The 23,177-nt window shown below is 63.6% G+C and overlaps 1 protein-coding gene across 1 annotated transcript in view; it reads right to left on the bottom strand.

Annotated features, from left to right (window-relative positions):
* Positions 1-23,177, bottom strand: part of CROCC2 (ciliary rootlet coiled-coil, rootletin family member 2) — a 69,357-nt gene that overhangs the window by 8,834 nt on the left and 37,346 nt on the right. The window contains exons 17-29 of the mRNA XM_030323792.1: positions 19,946-20,073; positions 19,292-19,461; positions 18,521-18,697; positions 17,432-17,545; positions 13,811-13,954; positions 9,812-10,029; positions 9,058-9,217; positions 7,811-7,933; positions 6,802-6,919; positions 6,213-6,590; positions 5,810-5,973; positions 5,299-5,419; positions 4,508-4,641 (exon numbers count right to left, since the gene is read on the bottom strand). Of these exons, the coding sequence (XP_030179652.1) occupies positions 4,508-4,641; positions 5,299-5,419; positions 5,810-5,973; positions 6,213-6,590; positions 6,802-6,919; positions 7,811-7,933; positions 9,058-9,217; positions 9,812-10,029; positions 13,811-13,954; positions 17,432-17,545; positions 18,521-18,697; positions 19,292-19,461; positions 19,946-20,073 (2,149 nt within the window). The remainder of the gene's footprint in view (positions 1-4,507; positions 4,642-5,298; positions 5,420-5,809; positions 5,974-6,212; positions 6,591-6,801; positions 6,920-7,810; positions 7,934-9,057; positions 9,218-9,811; positions 10,030-13,810; positions 13,955-17,431; positions 17,546-18,520; positions 18,698-19,291; positions 19,462-19,945; positions 20,074-23,177) is intronic.

Below are 23,177 nucleotides of genomic sequence, written 5' to 3'. Positions count from 1 at the left end.
GGCGGCCCCCGCATCGCCGCGGGAGGAGCAGGGGAGAGGCAGTGAGGTGGCGTGTGGAGTGAGTGAGGTGCGGAGCGTCTGCGGGCAAGTCCCGTGCGTCTCGGGAACCTGACCTCGGCCGCTCCGTGTCTCGCAGGTGGCGGCGGAAGCTCACCAACTGACCGCAAGAGGATAAAATAATCTTTGCGCCCAAAGTCTGGCAAGTGCGGCGCCCTGAGGGGGTACAGATGCAGACAGTCGTCACTAACGGCGGGCGTCCGCTCCAGGCTTGGGTGGGCCCGCCGACCCGCACGGCACGGCCTGCCAGTCCACGAGGCCGAGCGGCTCCCGGCCTTGCTTCTGGAACCTGACTGACGCTGTTTGGGGCCCGGAGGAGCGCGCTCAGGAGAAGAGGGCGTGTGCGGGGCCCCGGGGGGCTGGGGCAGGTCGGATGCCCGGCAGGCTGTGACCTGGCTCTGATGGGGGGACACCCCTTCCCCCTGGGGGCGTGTGTGGGCCCGCACCCCCGCTTGCTCTGAGGACCCCCGGGTGCGGTGTTGGGCGCGTGTCCCAGCGCTCTGCGCTGGGTTCTGCCCTGTTGATCTCTCGAATTCCCAGGGTGGCCCTGGAAACGGGGAGGGATTTGCTCTCAAACAAGAATCTTACTGTTTGCATAGCGCAGCCTACCATTTAATTAGGAAAATATGTTTTTAATTGACTTTCTCCTGACAAACACATTGGCTCGTGTGAACCGGGGGGAAAACCCAGCCATGAAAGTGAAAGCAGCCGTGTCAGACGCAGACCTCGCTCTAGCGCATGCTGGCGGCTGGGCCACGTGACGCACGGTGGGGGCGTGGGCGGTGGGGCGTGTGGCCACGCCTCCCGAGCCCCTCGCTGGCCGCAAACGCTGCAGCTGGGATTTGCTGTTGGTCAAGAGGGCCTGGGGCCTCTGCACCTTAGGTGCGTCTGAATCCCCCTCCCGGGTGCCCACCTCAATGGCCGACAGGTTAAAACACTGGGTAAGGGGCGCCTGGGTGGCTCAGTCGGCCGAGCATCCGACTTCACTCAGGTCGTGACGGTTTCTGGATTCCACCCCCACGTCGGGCTCTGTGCTGACAGCGCGGAGCCTGCTTTGCATCCTCCGTCTCCCTCTCTCCCTGCCCCTCCCCCTTTCACACACTCTCTCTTTCAAAATAAATAAGCAAACATTTAAAAATTGGGAAAGACCTTCCTCAGACCTGGAGATCAGAGATTTTGGGGGTTCCCGCGAGGTAGAGGCACACAGAACCAAGTGGCCTACAAATAGGAGAATCGCTAGAGTTCTAAGAACAACGGATAGATTTTAGCACATAGACTTTGCTGAAAAGTTGAGGAAATTCTCAATCAAGCAGGAAAATGAACAGGGGTAGAGAAGGTTTGAACAACATCCAGAAGAGCCTTCTGCACCCATGTGTGGAAACCTCACAGAACCTTGGGGACGCTGACTCGGGGCCTGGGCTGGGGGCTGGAGGGCAGGCTAATAAGGACGAGGTCACGAAGGCCCCCAGTCCCCTGGCGGGCAAGTGCTGGAGAGGAGGGGACCCCAGCCACCACAGCCAGCCGTGCCCCTGAGAACAGGGCCTTCACCCTCCCTGTCCCTGGTGCCACCCATGCTGCCCCTGCTGCCCTGCCCGCTGCCCACAGCCCCCAAGGTCCCCGTGGGTCCCCATGGCTCCCCCTTTCTCTCTGCCTTTCACTTTGGGCCTGAAATATCTGGACAGGGACATGTGAAGTCCCAGGTGGGTTTCTCTCCACTCCTGACTTTGAACAAGACCAGACCCCCTTCTTTGAAGACGTGCAGAGGAAGAAAATCTCGACAGCAGCAATCAACTGTGGTTCAAGAGACAAAGTCAGTCCGAGGGATCAGATCTGAGGGTATTGAGTTAAAAGAGAACAGAGTTATTGCAAGAAATGGGAACAGGCGTCAGGAAAGGTTCACTGACGCTCTCATGAAGGGGAGCCAGAGTGGGAACAATCGAGATTAAAAACACAAGGACCGGGGTGCCTGGGTGGCTCAGTCGGGTGAGTGTCCGACTCCCGATTTCAGCTCAGGTCATGATCCCAGGGTTGTGGGATCCAGCCCTGCATCAGGCTCTGCACCGGTCGTGGAGCCTGCTTGGGATTCTCTCTCTCTCTCTCTCTCTCTCTCTCTCTCTCTCTCTCTCTGTCCCCCTCTGCCCCCGTCCCCGCACTTGCAAGCACTCTCTCTCAAGAAAAACAAAACAAACCCCCCCAAACCCCACAAGGACCAATCCAGGCACGAGGACAGGGACTAGATTAGCCACGGCAGATGAACTAACCTAGATAAAGACCCAAGGTTCTCTGGGACGTAGCAGGGAGCCAGTGACAAGAGGTGACATTCAAGATGAACAAGGAGGAAAAGGCCCAGAGAGCAAGGCTGGGCTGCAGTGAATTTCAGGACAAAAGAGTGGGAAGAGGGTGGGGGAGAAGCGGTGGTTTTTAGGTGGAAATAACGTGCGTCGACCCAAGACAGATTCGACTCTGCAAGTGGAGATAATGCACAGGCTAAGATAACAGAGGGAACAAGTCCACGTTTGGGGAACGTTTTTGAATTTCCAAGATAAACGGACCTTCTGGCTTCCTCTCTGGAAGGAACGATTCAAACCACCTAGATATTACCTTTCTGGAACTGTCTGAGCCTGGGGTCATGGGGCAAACAAGAAAAGAAGTCCGAGTAGAAACAGGCCCCTCCCGGGGAGATGGGTCGTGAGCCTCGCTCACAGCGTCCCCACCGACCTGCTGGGCCCACTGCTGACACCGGGTGTGGCGGGCAGAGTTCTGACCTGGCCTGTGCCCCGCAGCCCCAGGGTTACCCCAGGGTCACCCTGTGACCACGTTAGGGCCTGTTGCAGATGTGATTAAGGTGGCTCCTCAGTGGCTCTGAGTTAACCAAAGGGGGATGACCCAGGTGGGCCTGGTGACTCCCACGGGCCCGGCGGGCTGGCGGCAGAGCAGCGGCCGTGGGGTTCGAGTGGGAAGGGGGCCGTGTGGGGGTCCTGCCGTCGCCGCCGCGCTGTCGTGAGAGCGGGAAGGCCCAAGCCGGGAGCCGGAGAAGCCCCCAGAAGCCGCTGGCTCCCCAGCCGGGAAATGGGCTGCGAAGAGTCTGCCTCAGGTAAGGAAGCGGCTCCCCACCCCCTGCCAAGAGCCCCCCGCTGTGCCAGGCGGGACCCCGCCCCCCGTGGGGCTGGCAGCTCAAGCTGCCCGGGGTTCAGTCATCAGTCTGCGGCAATGGCTGCGGTCGGTCGGAAAGGAACACAGCGTGGGCTGCTGTGAGTACGGAGCCTCCTGCAGACAGGAGGAGGGGTTCCAATTCAGGGGCAGGCGCTTCATGGGCCCCCCGCCGGGCACTCAGAAGAAAGGTGGAGGCAGGGCCATCTGGAGCAAGGGAGGGGCCCAGGGGAGAGCCCCTGGACACAGGTGCAGAGCCCTTGCGGGGGGAGGGGCGGGGAGCCCGAGGCGTCACCTGTGCACAGCGCGGTGACACGTCGGCTGCCATGCTCACTGTTGCAACACTCCCACTGCTATGGAAGGGGGCAGGGGGAGCAAATAACCCTGAAATAAAAGGCTGGCATGGAAGTCGTGAGGAAGCATTAAATCAGCAAGGATCCTATCAGCAACCAAAGAAAACCAGAGCAAATAAATTATTGCAAAACTTGTAAGCGGGATAAATTCCTTTGGAAAAGGCACACGCTCCGAGGTGGGCTTGAAACCAAGGCCAGGCGGAAGAAATAAATGGTGACCGAAAACATACAGGGCGGGAGCGCGGGGCCGGGACCTGGGGATGGGGGGTGGCCACTGCACGTGTCAGGCACAGCAGACTCAGGACAAATGGCACAGAACAGGCACCGGGAGCTCTAGGCTGGTAAGAGGCAGAGCGGCCAAGAAGCTTCAAGTTGTGAAGAACGTGTCCTAGAAATGTATAAACCAAAGACCCTTACAGACAAAAGGAGGGATTGCCCTCCCTGCCCCCACCCCGATGGCAAAATTCAGCACTTCACGCCCGGTTTTCGTAAACTCGAGAGACAGACAGATCCAACCTGCAGTATGTGACTGACATGGTTGTAAAGGTTGACTTAATTAATACGTTCTTTTCAAAATGTGTACCCTGCAAACGGAAAGCCTTATTTTCAAGCACGCACAGAACACACACACGTGAACGCACGTAAGACGGGGCGCGGCCCGCCCCTCCTGCCCCGGGGGTCTGCCCCTGGCTCCGGGCCTCGCCAGCTCTGTCTTGCAGGGCGCTCCCTAAGGCTCAGTTTTCCTAGTCTGTCAAATAAGGGCTGGGACCACCTCCAAGGCAGCTCTGCCAGGGGATGCCCCCGGTGGGCGCTGTGGGGCCACCATGTCCCTCGAGGCCACCTGCTCCAGCCCAGTTGTGCTTCTGCCCATGGGGACCCCAAACCTCCGCCCCCCCAGGGGCCACCCCCCCCCCCGTCCCCAGGTCCCCGCCAGCTGCGTGCCCCACCTGGAGCCTCCGCTTCTCCCAGCTGGCCGCCCGCCTGCCAGCCCGGTGCTGCTCTTCCAGGCTCCGGAGCGCCTCCTCCTGCAGGGCGCGCGCTGCCTGGGCCCTGCGCCTCTCACTCTCCGCCTGGCGCCGGGCTGCGGGGCGAGCAGGGTGCTTGCTTGCCTGGCTCCCAAGGTCAGTGCGGCCGCCACATGGGGGTCGCCCCTGCCCATTTCACAGGCTGGCTAAGTGACTGGGAGCTAGACGGTGGGGGCTGGAGCCCCCCCCCCCCCCCCCCGCCGACCGCCCGTCTGACAATTCCCTGCCACTTGAGGGTCCCTGGGGGCGGGTCTGGGGTCCTGGCTCCCTCTGCCTGCTCCTTCTCTCCCAGGTTCTTTCCTTCCACAGACATTCCTCCTTCCAGACGCCTCCTGGGCAGACCCACTAACGGAGGGAGGAGGACACGTGATGCAATGGGGCGACCAGCAGGCCAGGGGCGCTCTCGGTGGTGACAGGGGTCAGAGACCTGACGGAGAGATGGGCCTCACGGCTGTGGAATCGGGTTCCGGGAGGTCAGCGTGGTGGGAGGAGGGTCTGCGGACCCTGCAAGGTCTCTGGACCGCATCCCCTGGTGACGGGGAGCCACTGTGAGAGGGCCGGGCACACCCGGGGGACACGCTGGCCCACGCCCGAGCAGCTTCCAGGACTGCACCCTCCCGGCCGCCAGGGTGGGGCGCTTGGGGGGAAGCCCGGGAGGTGGCGATGTGGCCCTGTCAGCGGTGTTCGGGGACGGGGCGAGGGAAGGGGGTCACCTTCCTCCGCCTCTGCCAGTGCCTCCTGCAGCCGTGCCACGCGGCTCTGGGCTTGGGCACGCTCGCGCTCTGCCTCGCTCAGCCGGCCGCTCAGGCTCACCACCTGGAGGTGCCAGTCGTCCTGGGCGGAAGGACCCAGGTCAGGGGGCAGCCCGGTGGGTGAGTGGGGGCCGAGGTGTCCGGCTGGAGGTTTGGGGGGCTCGGGCACGCTGACCTGGACCCCGGTGGGCATCATAGTGGCGCCTGGCGCCAGGGCCTCTGCTGCTAATTGGGAGTAAGGGAGGAGGCCCTGAGCCGTCGGGGCGGCCGCTGAGTTTTGAGGGACTGTGGTGTTTGTTGCTATCTGTCACGCCCAACAAAGGACAGTCTGAGCGCTGAGGCGCCCGGTGACCCCAGGGCCCGCCAGGGCCTCAGCGGATCTGGGGTGGATGGACAGATGGACAGCAGAGTGACGGGCAGCATCTCCGTGTTTCTGGGGGCCCCCGGGGCATGTCCTCTCCACCCCCCTTACCCGTTCCCTCTGGGCAACCCGCAGTTTCTGCACAAAGTCCGTCAGGGCGTCTCGCACAGAGGCCACGTCCACATCTGGGCAGGGGTCCCCAGGTGCCGGTGAGGGCCATCGGAGTGGTGAGCCGGACCTGGTCGGGGGGCCGGCGCTCTGGATGCTATCTGAGCCTGCAGGACAGTGGCAGCGGAGGGGGTGTGGTGGGGACGTGGTGGGGGCTTGGTGACGGGCATGCAGGTGCCCTGCCCCCCCCCTTTCTCTGCTTGTCCCCACCCCCAGGGAGCTTGCGGGGGCACGGGGTCCAGGCCCCTCACTGTGTGGGTCGTGAGGCCCGGGGAAGGGAGGGGGCGTCCTGGGTGGGTGCCAGAGCCGGGACGGGAGCCTACCCGAAGCCACTGAGGACACTGACCTGTACTGGGGAAGCCGGGCCACTCGGGGGAGCCTGAGGGGCCTCGTCCCCGCAGCCCCAGGCCGCGGCACAGGGCGGACCACAGCCGGCCCAGCTGGGCCTCCGCGTGCCGCCTGGCACCTTCAGCCCGGGCCAGCTCCCCTTCCAGGCTGTGGAGCCGGCGGCCGGCCTCGTCCAGGCGAGCCTGGAGGCCGTCGGCCACGCTACCGGCCTGCTGCAGCTTCCCCGTGACCATGCGCAGCTCGGCCCGGAGCGTCCGCTCGGCCCCCCGGCTCTGGCAGAGGCCCTCCTCCAGCTGCCGCTTTCGGGCCTCAGCTCCAGCCTCCGCCTCTTCCAGCTCCCGCCGCAGCCTCAGGACCTGTGGGAGGGTCGTGAGGGCTCACGTAGAAGCCCTTTGTCCCAGAGCCACCTGCCCTCCGGGCCTCTCGTCCTCACTCCCTGCTTGGCATGTCACGGCCAGGGGCGCCTCGGACCTGCCTCCCAGCCCGTGTTTGGCCGCGGGGGCCCCTGAGCCCAGGTGGAGAGGGGCACCTCAGGACCACAGAGCACATCCTGGCAGGCGTCCTTTCAGACTCGTGAACCCCCCGGCCAGCTGTTGGCCCTAGGCTGTCCCCTCCTGTGGCAGGGGACCGGCTGCCTCGAGCCAGCCCCATGCTCGTCTGTGGCTGCTCTTGGCCTGTGGTAGCAAAGGCTGGGTCAGCATCGTCCTGAGACCAGGGCCGGGGAGCCTCAGGGGGCCTGATGCAACACCACGGGTTTGCGCGGGGTGGCACGGGGGTAAACCAGCCTCCCCGGCACACAGCACCTATGGGTCGAGAGGAGAGGCCTGGCCTCTGGGAGGCCGGTCCTGGGCCTCTCGTACCTGGGTCACTCTTTCTACCCTTCCACGCTCACCCCTCGGGTCTGCTGGGTCCCAGGCCCCTCTCTTCTCTGGCGGCCTGGCCTGGGTGCGGAGGGGCCCTACCTGACCTCCCGCCCCTCTGTAGCCACCCGTCCCGTCGTCTCCACTGAGGCCACCTTGTCTGCCTCTGCAGACCCTGGTCACAGCCTGGCCTGTGCCCCTTAGCCCCCAGGATGGGGCCTCCGCTCACACAAGGTGCCCCCTGAATACCTGTGAGTGAATGACGGAATAGACAGGGTCACGTCACCCCTAGGGCGGTGACAGGCTTGGGGGAGGCAGCCAGGCTCCCGGCTTGAGGCCACAGAGCCTCTGCCAGACCGTAAGCCCTGGCACAGGGGGCAGGGCCGGGCCCCACCCCATTTCCTCTCCGGGTGGCCACAGTGTTAACGACCCCATTCACGGGTGGAAGTGAGGAGCCGTGAGGTCACACAGGGGTCACATAGGTCGTGGGAGGAGAGTCCAGGTTCTCTGTGCACGGTGGGTGCTCGGTGCAGCCGCCGTGTGCGTGACTTTGGGTCCGGACCGGGGGGTCCCAGGCGGGCCGGGCTGTGGGAACACACGTGCAGGCGTGGGTGTAGGTGTCACTCTGAATCCAGAGGCTCTTTGACGATTGGGCATTTGGGGGCTCTTGCCTGTCCCCTGGCTCAGAACTCTCACGTCCCCCGGGCGAGACTGTCCCTTTCTAAAACACGAGAACCTTAGGAGATGCAGGGGGTCCCCGCTTTGCCTGCATTCGTTCAGTCAGCACCCCTGTCCCTCGGCCCTGGTGGCACCCAGTCCCCACGTTCTTTCTCCGGTTCTCAGCCCGCAGCATGTTCACCTGCGAGTGTGGGGTGGCACCGAGGGGGTCGCCGGGCCCCTCCTGGGCCCCTGCCTCTGCTCACACGTGCTGGGGAGGGAGCCTTCCTCCTGGGCAGCGCCGCCCCCCACTCTGGCCAAGCCCAGTTCTGGGCGATGGGGGATGTGGGTGGTGGGGGTGCCCTCCGAGACCGTGCCCTTGTAGCTGATGGACTCCTGAAGCCGTTTTTGTCTGAGGCCAGGACACCCCGTGGGCAAGGAGCGGGCTGGGCCCCTCGCTGGCCGTCACCCTCGGGGACCCTGGTCCGCCACATGTCTCTGTGCCTCGATGTCCTCATCTGAAAAGGAAGGCGCTAGACCTTCCTCACGGGGGGGGGGGGGGGGGTCGGTGGTGGGGGAGGGAGGAGGGAGGGCGGTGCAGCACACGCCTGGCCTGGAGGGAGCACTGGACCCCGGGTTTCTCCTCCCCGTGCACCTCACGGCCCACTCCCAGGCTGCAGAGGCCCGCTCACGGCCCACTCACAACGGCTGCGGATGTTTGGACCGGCCTCCCGCCTGGAGGGGTATCTAGGCCCCTCCTCTGAGCGGTCCCGACACCGAGTGAACTCAGTGTGAGTGGCCCTTGACTCTGGAGACCGAGGCAGATGGACGAAGCCGTGCAGGTGGTCTCCGAGCCCCGAGGCAGCCGGGCCGGGAGGTGCCCAGCCGTCAGCCGGTACGGCCACCGGCCCCGCGAGCAAGGCCGCCTGCCGGTGAGCCCAGCCCTGCCATCAGGCCCCCCGCTGTGGAGTCTTCTTGGCGCGTGCACCGTCGGGCAGAGCCAAGGCGCCCCTCTGTGCCCTCGCCGCATTCCCGATCTCAGGGGCCACGGGCGTCCAAGTGGTCGTTTTCAGCCATTAATCTTGAGGCTTGTCATCCGTACCCCATGGGGCAGACCCAGCCGGGAGCCCCACGAGTCTGAGCGGGGCCCTCCAGCTGAGGCTGCAAGTGTGGGGACAGAATGTTCCCAAGGCACAGACAGCGAGGCCATGTCTTGGAGCTCGGGCTCCGCGGTCCAGTGGGTGCCCTGGAGGCACCTGGGGGAGCCGGACAGAGGGGGGAGGGGACATCTCTGTGGGGGCGGGGCTCCAGGACGGCTGCCCTCACCTGTGTGCCCAGCTCCTGGAGCTCCTGGCAGGCGTCGGCGCGAGCCTGCTGCACCTCCCGTAGGCTGGCCCGCAGCTCACAGGCCTCCTTCTGGGCCGCTGCTCGCGCCTCCTCCAGGACCAGCACCTTCTGTTCCCTTTCTTCCTTGGACCTCTGAAAACTGAGCAGAGTGTCACAGGCTGGGGCTCCAGCAGGTCCCACAGAGACCTTCCCGCCGCCCACCTCACTCCGGCCGGATGCCTCCCCCGTATCTCGGCTCTCCGGTGTCCCAGAGCCCAGCCTCCGGTCCCCTCGGGCATACTAGGTCCGGGTGCCCAGCCGGATCTGCCCCTCTCCACGTCTCTAGACCTTCCCTCCACCCTTCTCCGTGCTCCGGCCACACTCCCAGAGGCCCGGTGTCCAGCGCCAGGCCCGCCCCTCTAATGCCCCTCTGCGAGGCCTGCGGTCCCGGCCTCCCGGCCCCTCCCACGGGGGGCCTCCCAGAGTCCTGGAACAGGCCTCTCTTCCTCCACTCCCCAGCCCTTGGCCGTCTCTTGCCCACCACTTGGGGCTCGTGTGGCCCGCTGGACGGGAATGCTCCGAGGGCAGGGACAGGTAGAGCCTTCTGATGGACAGCTGGCACCGTGAGCTTGGTGAGCCCACCCACCATCCTCTGGCCCGCCTCAGTAGAACACCCCGCGTCCCGCACACTTTGCCCCTCCGGTGGATTTCGGGGCCGGGAAGGCCCCCTGACGGATGCTGCACGGGCTCATACCTGGCCTTGTCCTGCTCGGCCCTGCGGAGAGCGGCCCGCAGCTCGGTGTTGGAGCTCTGCAGCACAGCCTTCTCGCGGGCCTCCTCGCCCAGCGCCCGGCGGGCCTCCTGGGCCTCCCTGCGAAGCCCCTCGCGGCTCTCCTCGCTGCCCTGCAGCTCCCCGCGCAGCACGGCCAGTGCCTCCCGGGCCTCGTCCAGCTGTGCCCGCAGCCCCTCCGCCTGGGGAAGGGGCACGAGGCTGTCGGGGCCGCTGGGGGCCGGGGCGCCACGGGCAGGTGGGGGGGGGGCGGGTAGGAGCTGCCGATCGGCCTCTGGCTCTGGTCCGGCAGCGCCCAGGTGCCCCCAGCCCTGTGTGCCCAGGTGCTTGAGAGAAAAGCAGCCAACCTGGCTCTGCCCACCTGGGGGTGCAGGGTGCCTCACGAGGGCTGGTCCCAGAACCGGGGAGGTGACGGTCTGGCCCTGCTGGCCCTGGGCCCTTGCTCCCTCCCTGGCCCCCGGGGATGCTGCTTGCCAGACGGCAGGGACAGCGTGGCACCTGGCTGTGCCCACACATCCGTACTGCCCCCTCCCGGGTCCAGATGCCTCCGCTTGACGGCCCCCCGCCCCCGCTGCTGCCCGCTGGCCTTCAGTGATGCCGTGGCACTGGGGCTGCTGCCCGCCCTGGGGCGGGTAGCCGTGCAGGTGGCCCTGGCTCGAGACCCCTGCTCCGCGGCCCTCATCTCCCTATCACGTGGGAGGCAGGGGAGGGTGGGTCTCTGGGCGATGGTGCCCTCAGAATTCTCTGGCAGCACGAAGGCCAGCTCGGGCCAGGCTGTCCAGTTTGCTCGGGCGGCAGGTTCTCGCCGTCACCAGGGCCCTGGACAGAGTGCCCCGCAGAAGCAGGGACACCCTAAACCCAACGGGTGGGGGGCAGCAGAGGCCCCCGGCTGGGCAGGCTCAGCAGCCCGGACTCCGGCCGCTTTGGAAGCCCGGAAAAGCTGACCCGAGGACGGGGAGAGGCTGTAGGCGTGGGTCCTGCGCCCTGCCCCTACCAGACGTGTTCCAGGCCCAGAATGGGACACCCGTCACGCCGTCCTCCCTGCGGCGGGACCCCCACGCCCTCTGGGGGCTTCCAGGCAGGGCTTGCGGGTTCTGTGGTTGTGTGAAGCTCAGGGCCTGAGCGAGGGCCAGAGCTGGGTCAGGGTGGGGTCGGGGGTCCTCCTCACTCCTCGCCCCAGCACCACCTCCCCCTCGACCCTTGGAGGGAGCGTCTGGAGGCGAGCGCAGACCCAGGGCAGGGGCGGCCCACCTCCCAGCGCCCGCACTTTGGTGAGGGAGATCTCCAGGCTCGGCCGGGACCTCTGGTCTCCCGCCTCCCAGGCCTGCGCTCCAGCCCTGACCGGGGCACTCTAGAGAGGGCTCCGTTCAGGCTCGGGTGTCCCGAGGAGGAGGTGGAGAGGAGGTGGAGGGGGCCGGCGGCGTGCCGACAGAGGGGAAGCCGCAAAAACTCTGAACCATGTCAAGGCGCTGGTTTGCCAAGAGCAAACCCCACTTTGCTGGCCGTTTCAGCGGGACATTGTCCAGGCCCCTGGCCAGCCTGGCTCCCGCGTCCGCCCGCTGTTATTGTTGTTCTGTTTTTGGGAAGGGCCTGAGCCCCCCCCTCCCCGCCCCACTCCCCTTCCACCCCCCACATATGGGAGCCACAACTGTGCAGGGCAGTTTCCGCCGAGCTCAGCAAAAATCCACCGAGAAGGTCAAGGACCAGCAAAGGGCCCTATCCATCATAAAAGGAACTGTTTTCATTTCCCAGGGCAGAGGAGATGAAAACGAGCACAACAAAGCTGGAGAAGGGCCCCCCTCACCCCTGCACCCCCACCCGCTTCCCTCTGCCTCATGAGAACAGCCATCCTCTTTACAGGAATTTTACAGCCAAATCACTTAATGTGATTATAATAATTATTTCTTTACTAGAAATTGTATAAACAGCATCTTTTGAAATCTCCTGCAGGGAGGTGGTTCCAGGGCTCTGCGCCGCCTGAGGGAAGGCAGGGGAGGGGCCGGTAAGGGGCTCTCGCCCGTGCGTGCGAGCACACACGTGTGCGGTCAGCGTGCGTGTCTGCAAGCGACGTGAGTGAGTGTGGCGTGTGCACCTGTACACGCGTATGCAGGAACACGCGTGCCCGTGTGCCCACACACATGCGTGACGTATGTGCGTGTAAGTGCACGTAGGGCTGTGTGCACTACTTGTCGCACATTTGTGCGTGCTTTGTGGTGTCCGCGGGTCTCCCTGTGAGTGTCGTGTCCGCAGGTGAGTGTGTGTGGGTGCATGCACAGGTACGCTGTCACTTGTGTGCATGCGTGTGCACGTGTGGGCAGGGGTGTGAACGGTGCAGTGGGTTCACGTGTGTGTGCAGGCACACACGTGTGGCCTCCAGGCAGCGCCGAGAGAAGCCTGGACGTTCCTTCAGTTTAAAGGCTGTGGAAACGTTATGGTTTCCATGGCGACCGGGCCAGCCTGGCGCCTGGGAGGCTCCTCAGTGCTGCTGTTCCCGGCTTGCTCCCCCTGCCCCCGCCTCAGCCTCCTGCGCCCCCACTGCTTGCTGGGGCCCCTCTCCTTTCTGGGGTTCCCTCTCCTTTGGGGGGCCCCTCTCCTTGCCGGGGGTTTCCTCTCCTTTCCAGGACTCCCCTCTCCTTCCCGGGCCCCCCCCCTCCTTCCTGGGGCCCTTTCCTTTGTAGGGGTTCCCTCTCCTTTCTGGGGGTTCCCTCCCCTTTCTGGGGTTCCCTCTCCTTTGGGGGGCCCCTCTCCTTGCCGGGGGTTTCCTCTCCTTCTAGGACTCCCCTCTCCTTCCCGGGGGCCCCCCTCTCCTTCCTGGGGCCCTTTCCTTTGTAGGGGTTCCCTCTCCTTTCTGGGGGTTCCCTCCCCTTTCTGGGGTTCCTTCTCCTTTTTGGGGCCCCTCTCCTTGCCGGGGGTTTCCTCTCCTTTCCAGGACTCCCCTCTCCTTCCCGGGCGCCCCCCTCTCCTTCCTGGGGCCCTTTCCTTTCTAGGGGTTTCCTCTCCTTCCCGGGGGCCCCCTTTCCTTTCCGGGGGCCCCTCTCTGGGAACCTGAGCTCCTCGGGAGGCCTGTGCTCTCTCCTCTTTCACCTCTCCAGAACAAATGTGCCCCCAGTCTCCTGGCCCCTCCCCTGCAGCCCCCAGTTTTAAAATCTCATTTTGCTTCCCCGTGTGGTCGCTGACCGGGCCTGACTTTGAAATCTGTTGAAAGGAGACCTTTCTCTTTGGGGGCCAAAGTAAACAGCTTGTCATGTTAAATCATGCTCTCTCCCTCCCTCTCCCTCCACCACGGGGCCTGCCCCTGGGGGCGCTGGGGGAGGGCTGAGGAGCCCCCCTCTCTCTGCTGCTGCCTCAGCAGCCGGTGCCTGCTTGTGTCCCCCCCGAGCTCTGGGTCAGCGCGCTGCCTGCCGGCCTCGGCGCCTGGCCCGGGGAGGGCACGGGTCCCCCAGTCCTCGCGGCCCCACCCGGGCGCAGGCTCACCCTCCCCCAGCCCAGATCCCCGTGCCCTCCTGCCCTCCCCTCTCCCAGGCTCCCCAGGTGCTGTCATGTCTCCCTCAGGAACACCTCCCCAGTCTTGCTTGCCTGCTGGGCCGCAGCCTGGCCTGGCCTGCCCTGCCCGAGACTCTCCCCCACCGCAGGACACCGGCCCATGGCTCCCGGGGGCCCCTGCGGCAGCCTTGAGGCCGCGGCCGGGTCCACGCACGGTCGGCCCCGGAAACACCACAAACCCCCCACGCCTCTGCCCCTCTACTCCCCCCACCCCGGGCACCCCCAGGGCAGCTCCACCCCACCCAGTGCCCAGTCCCCTGGGCTCCGTGCGTCGTGCTGCATGTGGGCAGAGCCCGGCCAGACCCACCGCACGCAGGCTCTGCCCAGGGCTGGTGGGATGGATGGGTCTCCGGGCACCCCTCCCCCTCCCCGGCACCTCTCCCCCCTTCTCCCGGCACCCCTCCCCTGGCACCCCCTCACTTCTGTCCCGGCGTTGCTTCTCTCTGCCGCCATCTCCCGGAGACTGTCTCTCAGAGCCGCGGCCTCTCTCTGATGGGCCGAGATGGCGTCCTCGAACTGGGCCTGCAGGGCCTTCAGCTCCGCAGCCGTGGCGCTGACGGTGGCCTGGAGAGAGCGGCAAGCTGGCCGCGGCATCCAGGGGCAGCCCGAGGCTTGAGCGGCCGGTGGACAGCCATCTGCTGTCCCCGGGCCGGGCGGAGGCTCGCTCGGGCCGCACAAGGCGGGCAGAGCAGAGCCCCGGGCCAGCCTTCCCGTGCCGCCCACTGCCCGTGCCACCGCTGTCGGCCCCGAGGGGACGTGGCGATGGGGGGGGGGGTCTCCCCGCGCGGAGGGGCTGGCCCTTTCCCCCATGCCTTTCCTTTGGGGTCTCCAGGCCACCAGGCCAGGGCAGCTTGGGGGCGGGGACCCAGTCAGGGACTCAGGTGCTGACCTCTTTCAAGCCTAAAATGTTGCTGTTGGGCCGTTCAGCTGAGGGGCCAAGAACAGCCACTTGGCGAATGAGACAGGCCCTGCCCTCAGAGGAGGCTGACTTCGAGACCCCTTCAGCTGGGCAGTGTGCTCGGCATTCGTGCCCAGGACGTGGGCATGGGAGCGGCAGCCCGGGTCCCGCGGTCCTGTAGTCTGGGACGTCCACTGCGGTCAGTGCACGGGGGGCTCGCCCTTCCGAGGCGTGCCTCTAGTCCCCTTCTCTGGGACCCTGCCCATCAGTGGAGGGCCAGAAAGGTGGACCCCAGCTCAGAACACATGGTGGTGGCAGGGAAGGGGGGAGGTGGGTCCCAGGACAGCCCTGTCCCCGAGTCCAGGCGAACACAGGAGCCCCTCTGTCAGTCTGGCCCTTGGTTTCCCGAACTTTCAAATAGGCAGGTGGCATTCGGGGATGCCCACGGTCCCTGCCAGCCTAAACATGCGAGCACCCACAGACATGCCTGGAACGGGGCCACGGGGCTCAGCCTACACCCCCCCCACCCCCCAGATGGAGGCCCCCCTGCAGAGACACTCAGGCAGCACAGACATTCATCGGACTCAGCTTGGCCTGGCTCTGCTCTCCTGGACCCTCCTCTCCAGCACTACCCGGTGGGCACTTGGAGGAGGAGTAGGAAGGCTAGGAAGCAGTGCCCAAGCTTTCCTTGTCCACGAACAAGGACGCCGCCTGCTCACCTGGGGCCCGAGGCCCGCCTGGTTTCCCGGCCCGGAAGCTCCCCCTCGCCTCTGCCTTGGCCCCAGGGTGGTCTAGGCCCCCACGGGGGGACGGAGGGGAGTGGAGCCGGCTTCGTGTCCCAGGGAGGCACAGGTGCCTGTGCTGGTGCCCCCGCACTGGAGCCCCACCCCCGCCCACCCAGATTCTGTAGGCCGCTGCCCCAGGGCGCTAGTGGGCTGGGGCCCTCTGAGGCCTGGCCTCCTGCTCTTGGTGAAGGAGCCTCACTGGTGCCTCCTCCCCTTGCCCCTGCCGTCCTTCTGCGTTACCCCCCACCGCCCTCCCGTCCTCCTGCACTGACAGGTATCACCCTGGGTGGCCCATTTGGCCGTGCCCTCGGGGCGGACCCAGCGTTGCTGTGGTGGCCTGGCTGGGAAGGCCCTGCGGAGGCTGTGGGTGACAGGATACAGCCCAGGAGCCCCTCCCCCTGCCAGGGGGCTTTTCTCACGTCACCCCACCACAACTGGCTTTCCTCGGCAGGCATTTCTCCTCTCCTTCCGTCCTCAGTGGGTTTTAATTTCCACGTTCCTTGCCAAGGGGGCAAAACGACCCTTAACGAGCTCGCTGAAGTGCCCACCCGCTGGCTGGCCGGCTAGCCCCAGTCCAGGTGGAGACTCAGCCAGCACAGAGGGGGAAGGCTCCCGAGCAGCCCCTCTGAGTTGGGGGGTCAGCTCCCAGGGTCTGGGGGGGCGGTCCCTGGTTCCCTGACGAGAGTGGGGTGGGCGGGGCAGCTCGGTGGGAATGGGGGGAAGGAGGGCACCACCCCGTGGGCCCCCCCACGCCTCCCAGCTGTGCCCACGGAAGCACCGGCCAGCCCGTGACAGAGCAGGGCGGGGGCTCCAGGGAGGGGGGCTCTTGGACAAGACTTTTCTGGGCGCCGGGAGCCCCTCCGGGTGGCGGTGCTCAGAGTGACCCTGTCTGGTGGCGGGGGGGGGAGGGGGTGGAAGGCAGCCGGCTCCTAACCGCAGCCCCCTTGCCTGCTGACTGTGCCCCTGGGACGGGACTGCGTGTCCCTGCCTCCCCAAGGCCCCGCTGGCTCTGCATCTGCCCCCGCCGGGCAGCCCTCTCAGTGCCCGCTGCTGCTCGAGCAGGTGCAGAGTCAGTGACGCTGGGACAGTGGCTCCTGCTCCGACACCAGTTCTGGGCCGGGCGCTGCAGCCGGTGTTCTGTCCACACGCTCGTTCCCTGACTCGCTGAGTCATTCACTCAGCACCAGGGGAGCATCTCACCCTTTGACCTTGGGGCTGGGACACACCAGGGACAAGGGTGAGAAAGGGTCTCCTAGGATAAAAACGAAGGTGACAGGAGCTGGAAGGACGCAGGCAGGAGGCAGAAGGGACAAGGTGCTGGCCTGGCCTTGCCCTGGACCACACTGGCTCCCTGCAGTCTGCGGGGTGCGAGAAACGCCCCGTGGGCCTCTGGGCTGCTCCCTGCCTGCCTCTGCTCAGTGCCCGCCCCTGGGGCCCTGACCCCGCTGCAGACAGCCCTCCCCTGAGCTCGCCGTGGTCCTTTCACCTAGCTCTGGCCACCTCCCCCTGCGGGGGCAGGGGTCATCCCCACCTTGCCTACACTGGCGGGACTGCACTGCATCTCATAATAGGCTGAGCCTCCCCCACTGGAGATAGCAGCGGGGGCCCAGCTCCACACATGGGGTGGGGACACAGGGTCCCCAGGGTCGCTGCCTGCCCTGTTCCCTGGACACGGGCTCCTGGTGGAGTCTGGAGCCCCAGGTGGCCCCAGCTCGTTGCCTGAGGCAGCCTCAGTGCACCCGTGGGCGGCTACCCACGGCGGGGGGGGGTCTCTCCTGTCCCTCGTCCCTCGGGGATGCCTTTCTCCTGGCTCAGCTGGAGACTCTCTGTGGTGTCCTTTCCAGCGAGGGTCTGCCTCAGGCACAGTGCTGGCCTTTCCCAGTTTGGTTTCTCCTTTGGACGCACGTCTCTAATGAGCCAGCCCCAAGAGGCCTCACGCACATTACCTGCAGTTCCGTTTTGCCAAGTGCATCTCAGGTGCACAGACAGGCAAGGCTGGATGTACATGGGGCTGGGCGGGGCACAGGGCTGGGTCCTGCCCGCCTCTGCTGCTGGCTCACCTGCGGCCCCAGGCCCTCCTCTCTGGCCCCTTTCTGGCCAGGCCCGCTGCTGGCGAGGAGGGACTGGCTCTTGGAAGCCCCCACCCCCCAGCCGGCTTCGGTTCACTGGGCCTTTCCTTGCCATTAAGACGGTGCCCCCTCCCAGCAGGAGACCTGGACATTCCCTGGAGGGTAGAGAGGGCTGTGTCCCTGGGACCAGGAAGGAAGGGGGTGCATCTGAGGGTCTGCCTGAGCCTGCTGGGCAATGCAGGTGGCCAGGCTGGGTACCCAGTGTCTGGCTTGGGCACACAGGGCTCACCTCGGCTTGCTTTTGTTGGCTCTGGGCCTCCCGCCGCACCTGTCCCAGCTCCTGCGTGGCTCTGAAGAGTTCTTCCCTCAGCAGCCTCCTCTCTTCTTCTTTCAGTGACAGGGCCTGGCAGGATTTGGTGGTGGGGGGGGCATGCTTGTGAGGGTCAGGGGGCCTCCACAAGGGGAGGCTGCAGCAGAATGCTGGGTGCTAAAGCCTCTGCCAGGACGTGTTGTGTTCTTGATTCCACATCCTGCTCAGGGAGGGGCATCGCTCCAGAGGCAGCCCTTGTCCCGAGTCGGGTCCGTGGGGCCTTTTTACTGTCTGCATTGGTCCAGCTTCCATGCCCGTGCTCAGTTCTCTACACACTAGCTGGCTGGTCCGGTGGGTGGGTGGTCAGACACAGAGACGGATGGTGGATATGGATGGACAGCTGAGTGTGTGGATGGAGGGAAGGATGTTTAAGTGAATGGATGGACAGATGGTCAAGTGAGCGGTTGCATAGATGGATGGTCATTTGAACGCATGAACGGTCGAGTACATGGATCATTGATGGATGCTTAAGGACATTGATGGATAGATGTATGGTTAGGTGTGTGAATGGAAAATCGGGTATGTGGCTAGACGGCCATGTATGTGGGAGGAGAGCTAAGTGTATACATAGAAGGATGGATATTCAAATAAATGGATTGATGATGACAAATGGAGGGACAGTCAAGTGCATGGATGGATGGGCAGATGAATGGATGGATGGATGGATGGATGGATTTGTGGATGGATGGATTGGTGAATGGATGGATCGGTGGATGAATGGATGGATGGATGGATTGGTGGATGGATTGGTGGATGGATTAGTGGATGGATGGATGGATGGATGGATGGATGGATGGATTGGTGAATGGATGGATGGATAAATGGATTGGTGGATGGATGGATGGATGGATGGATAAGTAGGTGGGTGGATGTCTGTCGACTGGGACTGCTGTGAAGACTGAAGCTTCAATAGCAGTGATCTGGAAAGGTCAGCCCTCTTTGTGGGTCAGAGAAAGCATGGTGAGGTGGAATGCGAGGGTCCCCCACTGCCTGACAGTCCCCCATCACCTCTTGCATCTCATTTTCCAATTGGAGGAGACTCTCATCCCGCTCATGCTTTAGGCTCTGAATTTCCTCCTTCAGAGCCTCCCTCTTGGCCGCATTCTTTGCTACCAGCTTCTTCTCCTGTTCCAACCGGTGAGCTGCCACTTCCTTCTCCTCTGTCAGAGACAGACTCAGGGACTCCTGGGCCAATGCAAAGGAACAGGCTATGAAGACTGCGTAAGTCAGGACACGTGAGGCCAGCAGGTACCTGTAGTCCTGAGTGAGACCCGGTTCATGGGACGTCAGGACAGGACAGGACCCCAGGAATGGCCACTCCAGTCAGCTAAACACCCTTTGTCTCACACGAGGACGTTAAAGCAAGAGCTGGGTCTCACCACCTGCCATCCCTATGTAGTGGCCCATATACCTCTCCCAGCCCCCACATTCAGAAGATGTGTAACATGTTAAACAAGACCTCGCAGGGGCCTGTGGCCAGTGGGACAGCGTAGCGGGAGGAGGGAGCTCCCTCCGGCTACCGGCCCTCGGACTGCAGCCAGGCCAGCCAACCCGAGGTCTGGCCCCTTCTGTGGGGGAGAAGACCCCCCCTGCACAATGCTCCAGGCCCTGGACCGCCCACGCGAACTATTCGAGTTCTCCGGTGCGGCCCCGGTATGGCCGGGGCACCTCTCGCCCGGCTGGTCTCCTAAGCTCCCTCCCCCGTGTGTCTGCGGGCTTTTGGGACATGGCAGTTCTCCTGGGAAGTGACCACGCGGCAGCGGCCCAACGGAAGCAGACCTTCTCCCTCTGGAGCCGAGCCAGGTCCTCGTGGTGGGCCAGCGCCTGGCTCTCCAGGGCCAGCTGCAAGTCCCGCTCCTGCTGTGCCACCTGCCGCTGAAGCCTCCCCACGTCCCACTGCAGCTTTGTCTCCTGGACCTCCCAGGCACTTCTCAGCTGCTGCATTTCCACTGTGAAGTGACAGAGGCATCAGGGAGCGGCCACAGGGCCCCCGCAGCATGGAACCCCTGTGGCCCCACGGGGTGCCAGCCACCTGCTTTGAGGAGGCTGCCAGAGCCCGTGGGACAATGCACTCCGTGCCCCACTGCAGTGTATGTCCTAACTGTCACCTTGTATTGGCTCTGGCCAGGCCCACACAAGGCAGGGGCGCCGGGCAGGGAGCACGGGGCCTGGGAAGGGAGCACGGGAGCTGGGTAGGGAGCCACCATGCTGACCCTGTGGCCGCAGCCCGGTTCTGCGCCTGGGCCCGGCACCGAGAGCAGGCTGTGCAGGTGGCCGGCCCTCCTAGACAACAGTGGCATGACCCGATCAGCCACGTGAGCTCCAGGCCTGTGTTCGTGCCCCTTCAGGGGGCTGGGGAGTGTGAGCAGCACATCTGGGGACTGAGCTCCACCGAGGGGAGAGAGGAGCAGAGAGAGCCTGCCCGAGGAGCACCTTGCAGGGCCTGCCGGGCGAGCCGCATGCTCCGGGCCTGTCCCTCCAGCTGCTCCCGCTGTCCCTCCAGCTGCATCACCAGCTGCTGGGTCTCAAAGAGGCTTCTCTCCAGAGAGTCCCTCTCAGCCCTGCAGAGTCATCAGACAGTGGAGCAGGTCACCCAGGCGGTCCTGCTGATGAGGGACGGTGCAGAGGCCTTTAGCTGGATAACGGAACAGTGCCCACCGAGGCTGGGCTCATCAATCAGAAGATAAACAGAATTAACATCTCATTCCTTTTTTTTTTAACTCTTTTTTTTTTTAGGTAGGCTCCACGCTGAATGTGGGCTTAACCTCACGACCCTTGGATCAAGAGTCGTGGGATCTACCAAGAGCCAGCCAGGCATGGCCCATCATCCCTTTGAAATCTCTAAAACCAAATTAGGCCCTGCACAAAATAATCTTTCAGGTGGATTAAAAAGCTAAACGAAAAACAAAACAAAACAGAGCACAACAACAAATAAACAACTCGGAACTATAAAAACCGTAGAAAAAATAGAGAAAGTTATTTTATAAAGTTTGTAAGCAAAACACAAAACCGAGAAGACAAAAATAAAGAGGCCAGCAGATCTGAATACACGTAAAGGGGTTGGGGGCTCATGCAGAAAGATTTCACAAACCAACTTAAAAGACAAGGGACAAAGAGTTAATATCCATCATATGCAAAGAGCTCCTACGAATCAATGACAGAAGGTCAGCTGATCCTACAGAAAAATGAGAAAAATGACTGTTATTCACAAAGAAAACGCAAAGGGGGAATGAACATATAAAGTTTGCTCACCCTACTGGTACTCAAGGAGATTCAAATGACAACCGTGTGGTGTCATTGACCACGCACCAGATTGACACAACTTTAAATAATGTTTATATTCAATGTTGGCAAGGGTGCGAGGACCATTTTCTCTGTGGAGGGGAGGCTAGGAAACTTCAAGATTTAAAGCGTGCCTGTCTTTGAGCCAGCGATTCCACTCCCAAGTGTCGGTTCTTTAGAAATACGCATGAACCAACTACACACGTACAAGGATGCTCACTGCAGCCTTCTATCGCGCACTAACTGGACGTGGCTTCCATGCTGATAAGTGGCAGAATGTTCTAGAAATGACGGTGCATCTAGTGAGTTGTTATCGAGGACGAGGAAACTCTCTTTTCTGATCTCTGAGAAGCAACGCGTCAGAGCGGAAGGGCACGCCCAGCGTCCACCGCGTACGAAAGCTGCCTCTGTGCACGCAGACACAAATGTCCGGAAAATACCTGCAACTCAGAGCAGCGTTCATTCCCGGGGAGGGGGGTGAAGTGGCTTGAAGGAGTTGTCAGAAGAGAACCAATCAGCCCACCGGTCGTCGACCAGCCAGCGAGCACGTTGTAACCGATACTGTGCTTGGCCCCACGCGAGGTGTTTTACCGTGAAAACATCTGCCAACCAAACAGCACACGTGCACACACCACAGACACACAAAAATACTCACGTGAGCACACAAACGGCAGACACACATCCCCACACAAATCGATGGGTCGGGGCGGGCCGTGGGCCCCGGGGGACCCTGCTCACCGCTGCCACCTTGGTGGGGGGGTTGGGCGTGTCGACACCGTCCAGGGCTCGCTCTTGCCTGCAGAGCCCAGAAACTTCACTCCTCCGATGTCCCCAGTGCCCCCTTCCAGTCCCCATCCTAGTAAGCACCCCACGTTCCCTGCTCCCCGCTGCTGTGTGAACAGACGGCAGCGGGGGCTGCCTCCCCAACACCTCGAACCCACCTCCTCCCAGACAGCAGCCTGGTCCCCTCTGGGAGAGGCGGTCTCTGCCGCTCAGACACCAGAATGTTCTTTCGCCCCAGAGCCTGGGAGTCTAAGGGTGTGTCCGGTCTCTCCTTCCTTGGGAGCCCGAGAGCACCTCAGCCTCCTGGAGCAGAGGCCGGCATGACCAGCGAGGGCGCAGGCAGACACCCTCCATCCACCTCTCCGGGTGCCGAGCGAGCCAGCAACCCCTCAACTGGGCATGCGTCCCCAGCGCTGCAGCCTGGTCAGGGCCTGGGCGTGGGGGCTGGAGGGGCTTGAAACCCGGGGTCCTCTGTCATCAGCCCGCCACGGAGAGGCAAAGAGCTGCCGCAGGACTTCTCGCACCTGGTGGTTATCAACGTTACCCGGGAGCTCATTAAAACCGCAGTGGCCAGACCCTCCGGCCCACGGAGCCAGCCAGACACCTACCGTGGGAGCTAGGCGGCACCCTGTGCCAGCATATGTGATTTCAGGACAAGCCCCCAGCAGCCTCGTCACCGGAAGCTCAGACCGGTCACCGTAAAGTGCTGATTAATGAGCAGGTGACTGTCTGGGGCCACAGGGCTGCCCAGTGATCGGGGCAGAGCCTACGGGGAGGACCCTGGGCTGCCACGGCCTCTGCCCAGCCTCTGCCCGTGATCCGGGCAGCAAATACTGACAGGTGACAGGGGCCCTCCAACCCCTGCTTGTCTGAGCACCCGTGGGGCCTGGAAGGGGGCGACAGGCAGGGACCCTCTGCTCCTGCTGACCCGGAGCAGGCCTTTGTGAGGTTTTCTGTTCCTGTTGCTGTGCGAACTTTCATTTGCAAAAGAGGTTTGTCTGTGAGGATGTTCAAGGACCTGGGACTCAAGGGTTCTGGTGACCCCCAGGTTCTGGAGTTCCAGGAGGAAACCTTTTCTACAAAAATACTTAGATGTTCCCAAGAGAGCCCACAAGTTTGGTGACAGAAAGCAACCAGCTTTTGGATTGCTGCAGAGGCCATGGGACCAGCTCAGCTTACCAGGTGACAGCCTGAAGGGCACCCCCGTTCTCACCTACAAGTGCCTATTTCACGTCTTCTGGAAGTGGCCCCTGCTGACTTTTGAAGCTCGCTCTGGCCCTGCCCTCAGCTTCATGGTTCCCTGGGGTTGACACTGTGCCTGGCTTCAGGGATGGGCGTGTGACCCCAGCCTGCCAGTCTGAGCCTTACGACTCCCAGGACCGGTTCAGGGATATCAAATGGCTCAATATGGCCAATGGCAGCAGCTTTTGGGTTTTTTGGGGGGAGGAGGACACTGTGTCTGCTGGAGGAGGGAGCCTGGGGTGGCCACTGACCATTTGCCACCTCGCACCCTGACTCTGCCTGAGAACAAAGTCTCCTGAGTTAAGTAGCACTGAGCAGGGAGAGGCAGGATTCTGACAGCACTGTGGGAGCACCTGGA

Source organism: Lynx canadensis, chromosome C1 (genome assembly GCF_007474595.2).
Source record: "Lynx canadensis isolate LIC74 chromosome C1, mLynCan4.pri.v2, whole genome shotgun sequence".
Classification (NCBI taxonomy): domain Eukaryota; kingdom Metazoa; phylum Chordata; class Mammalia; order Carnivora; family Felidae; genus Lynx; species Lynx canadensis.
This window is presented reverse-complemented; position numbering and strand designations above follow the sequence as displayed.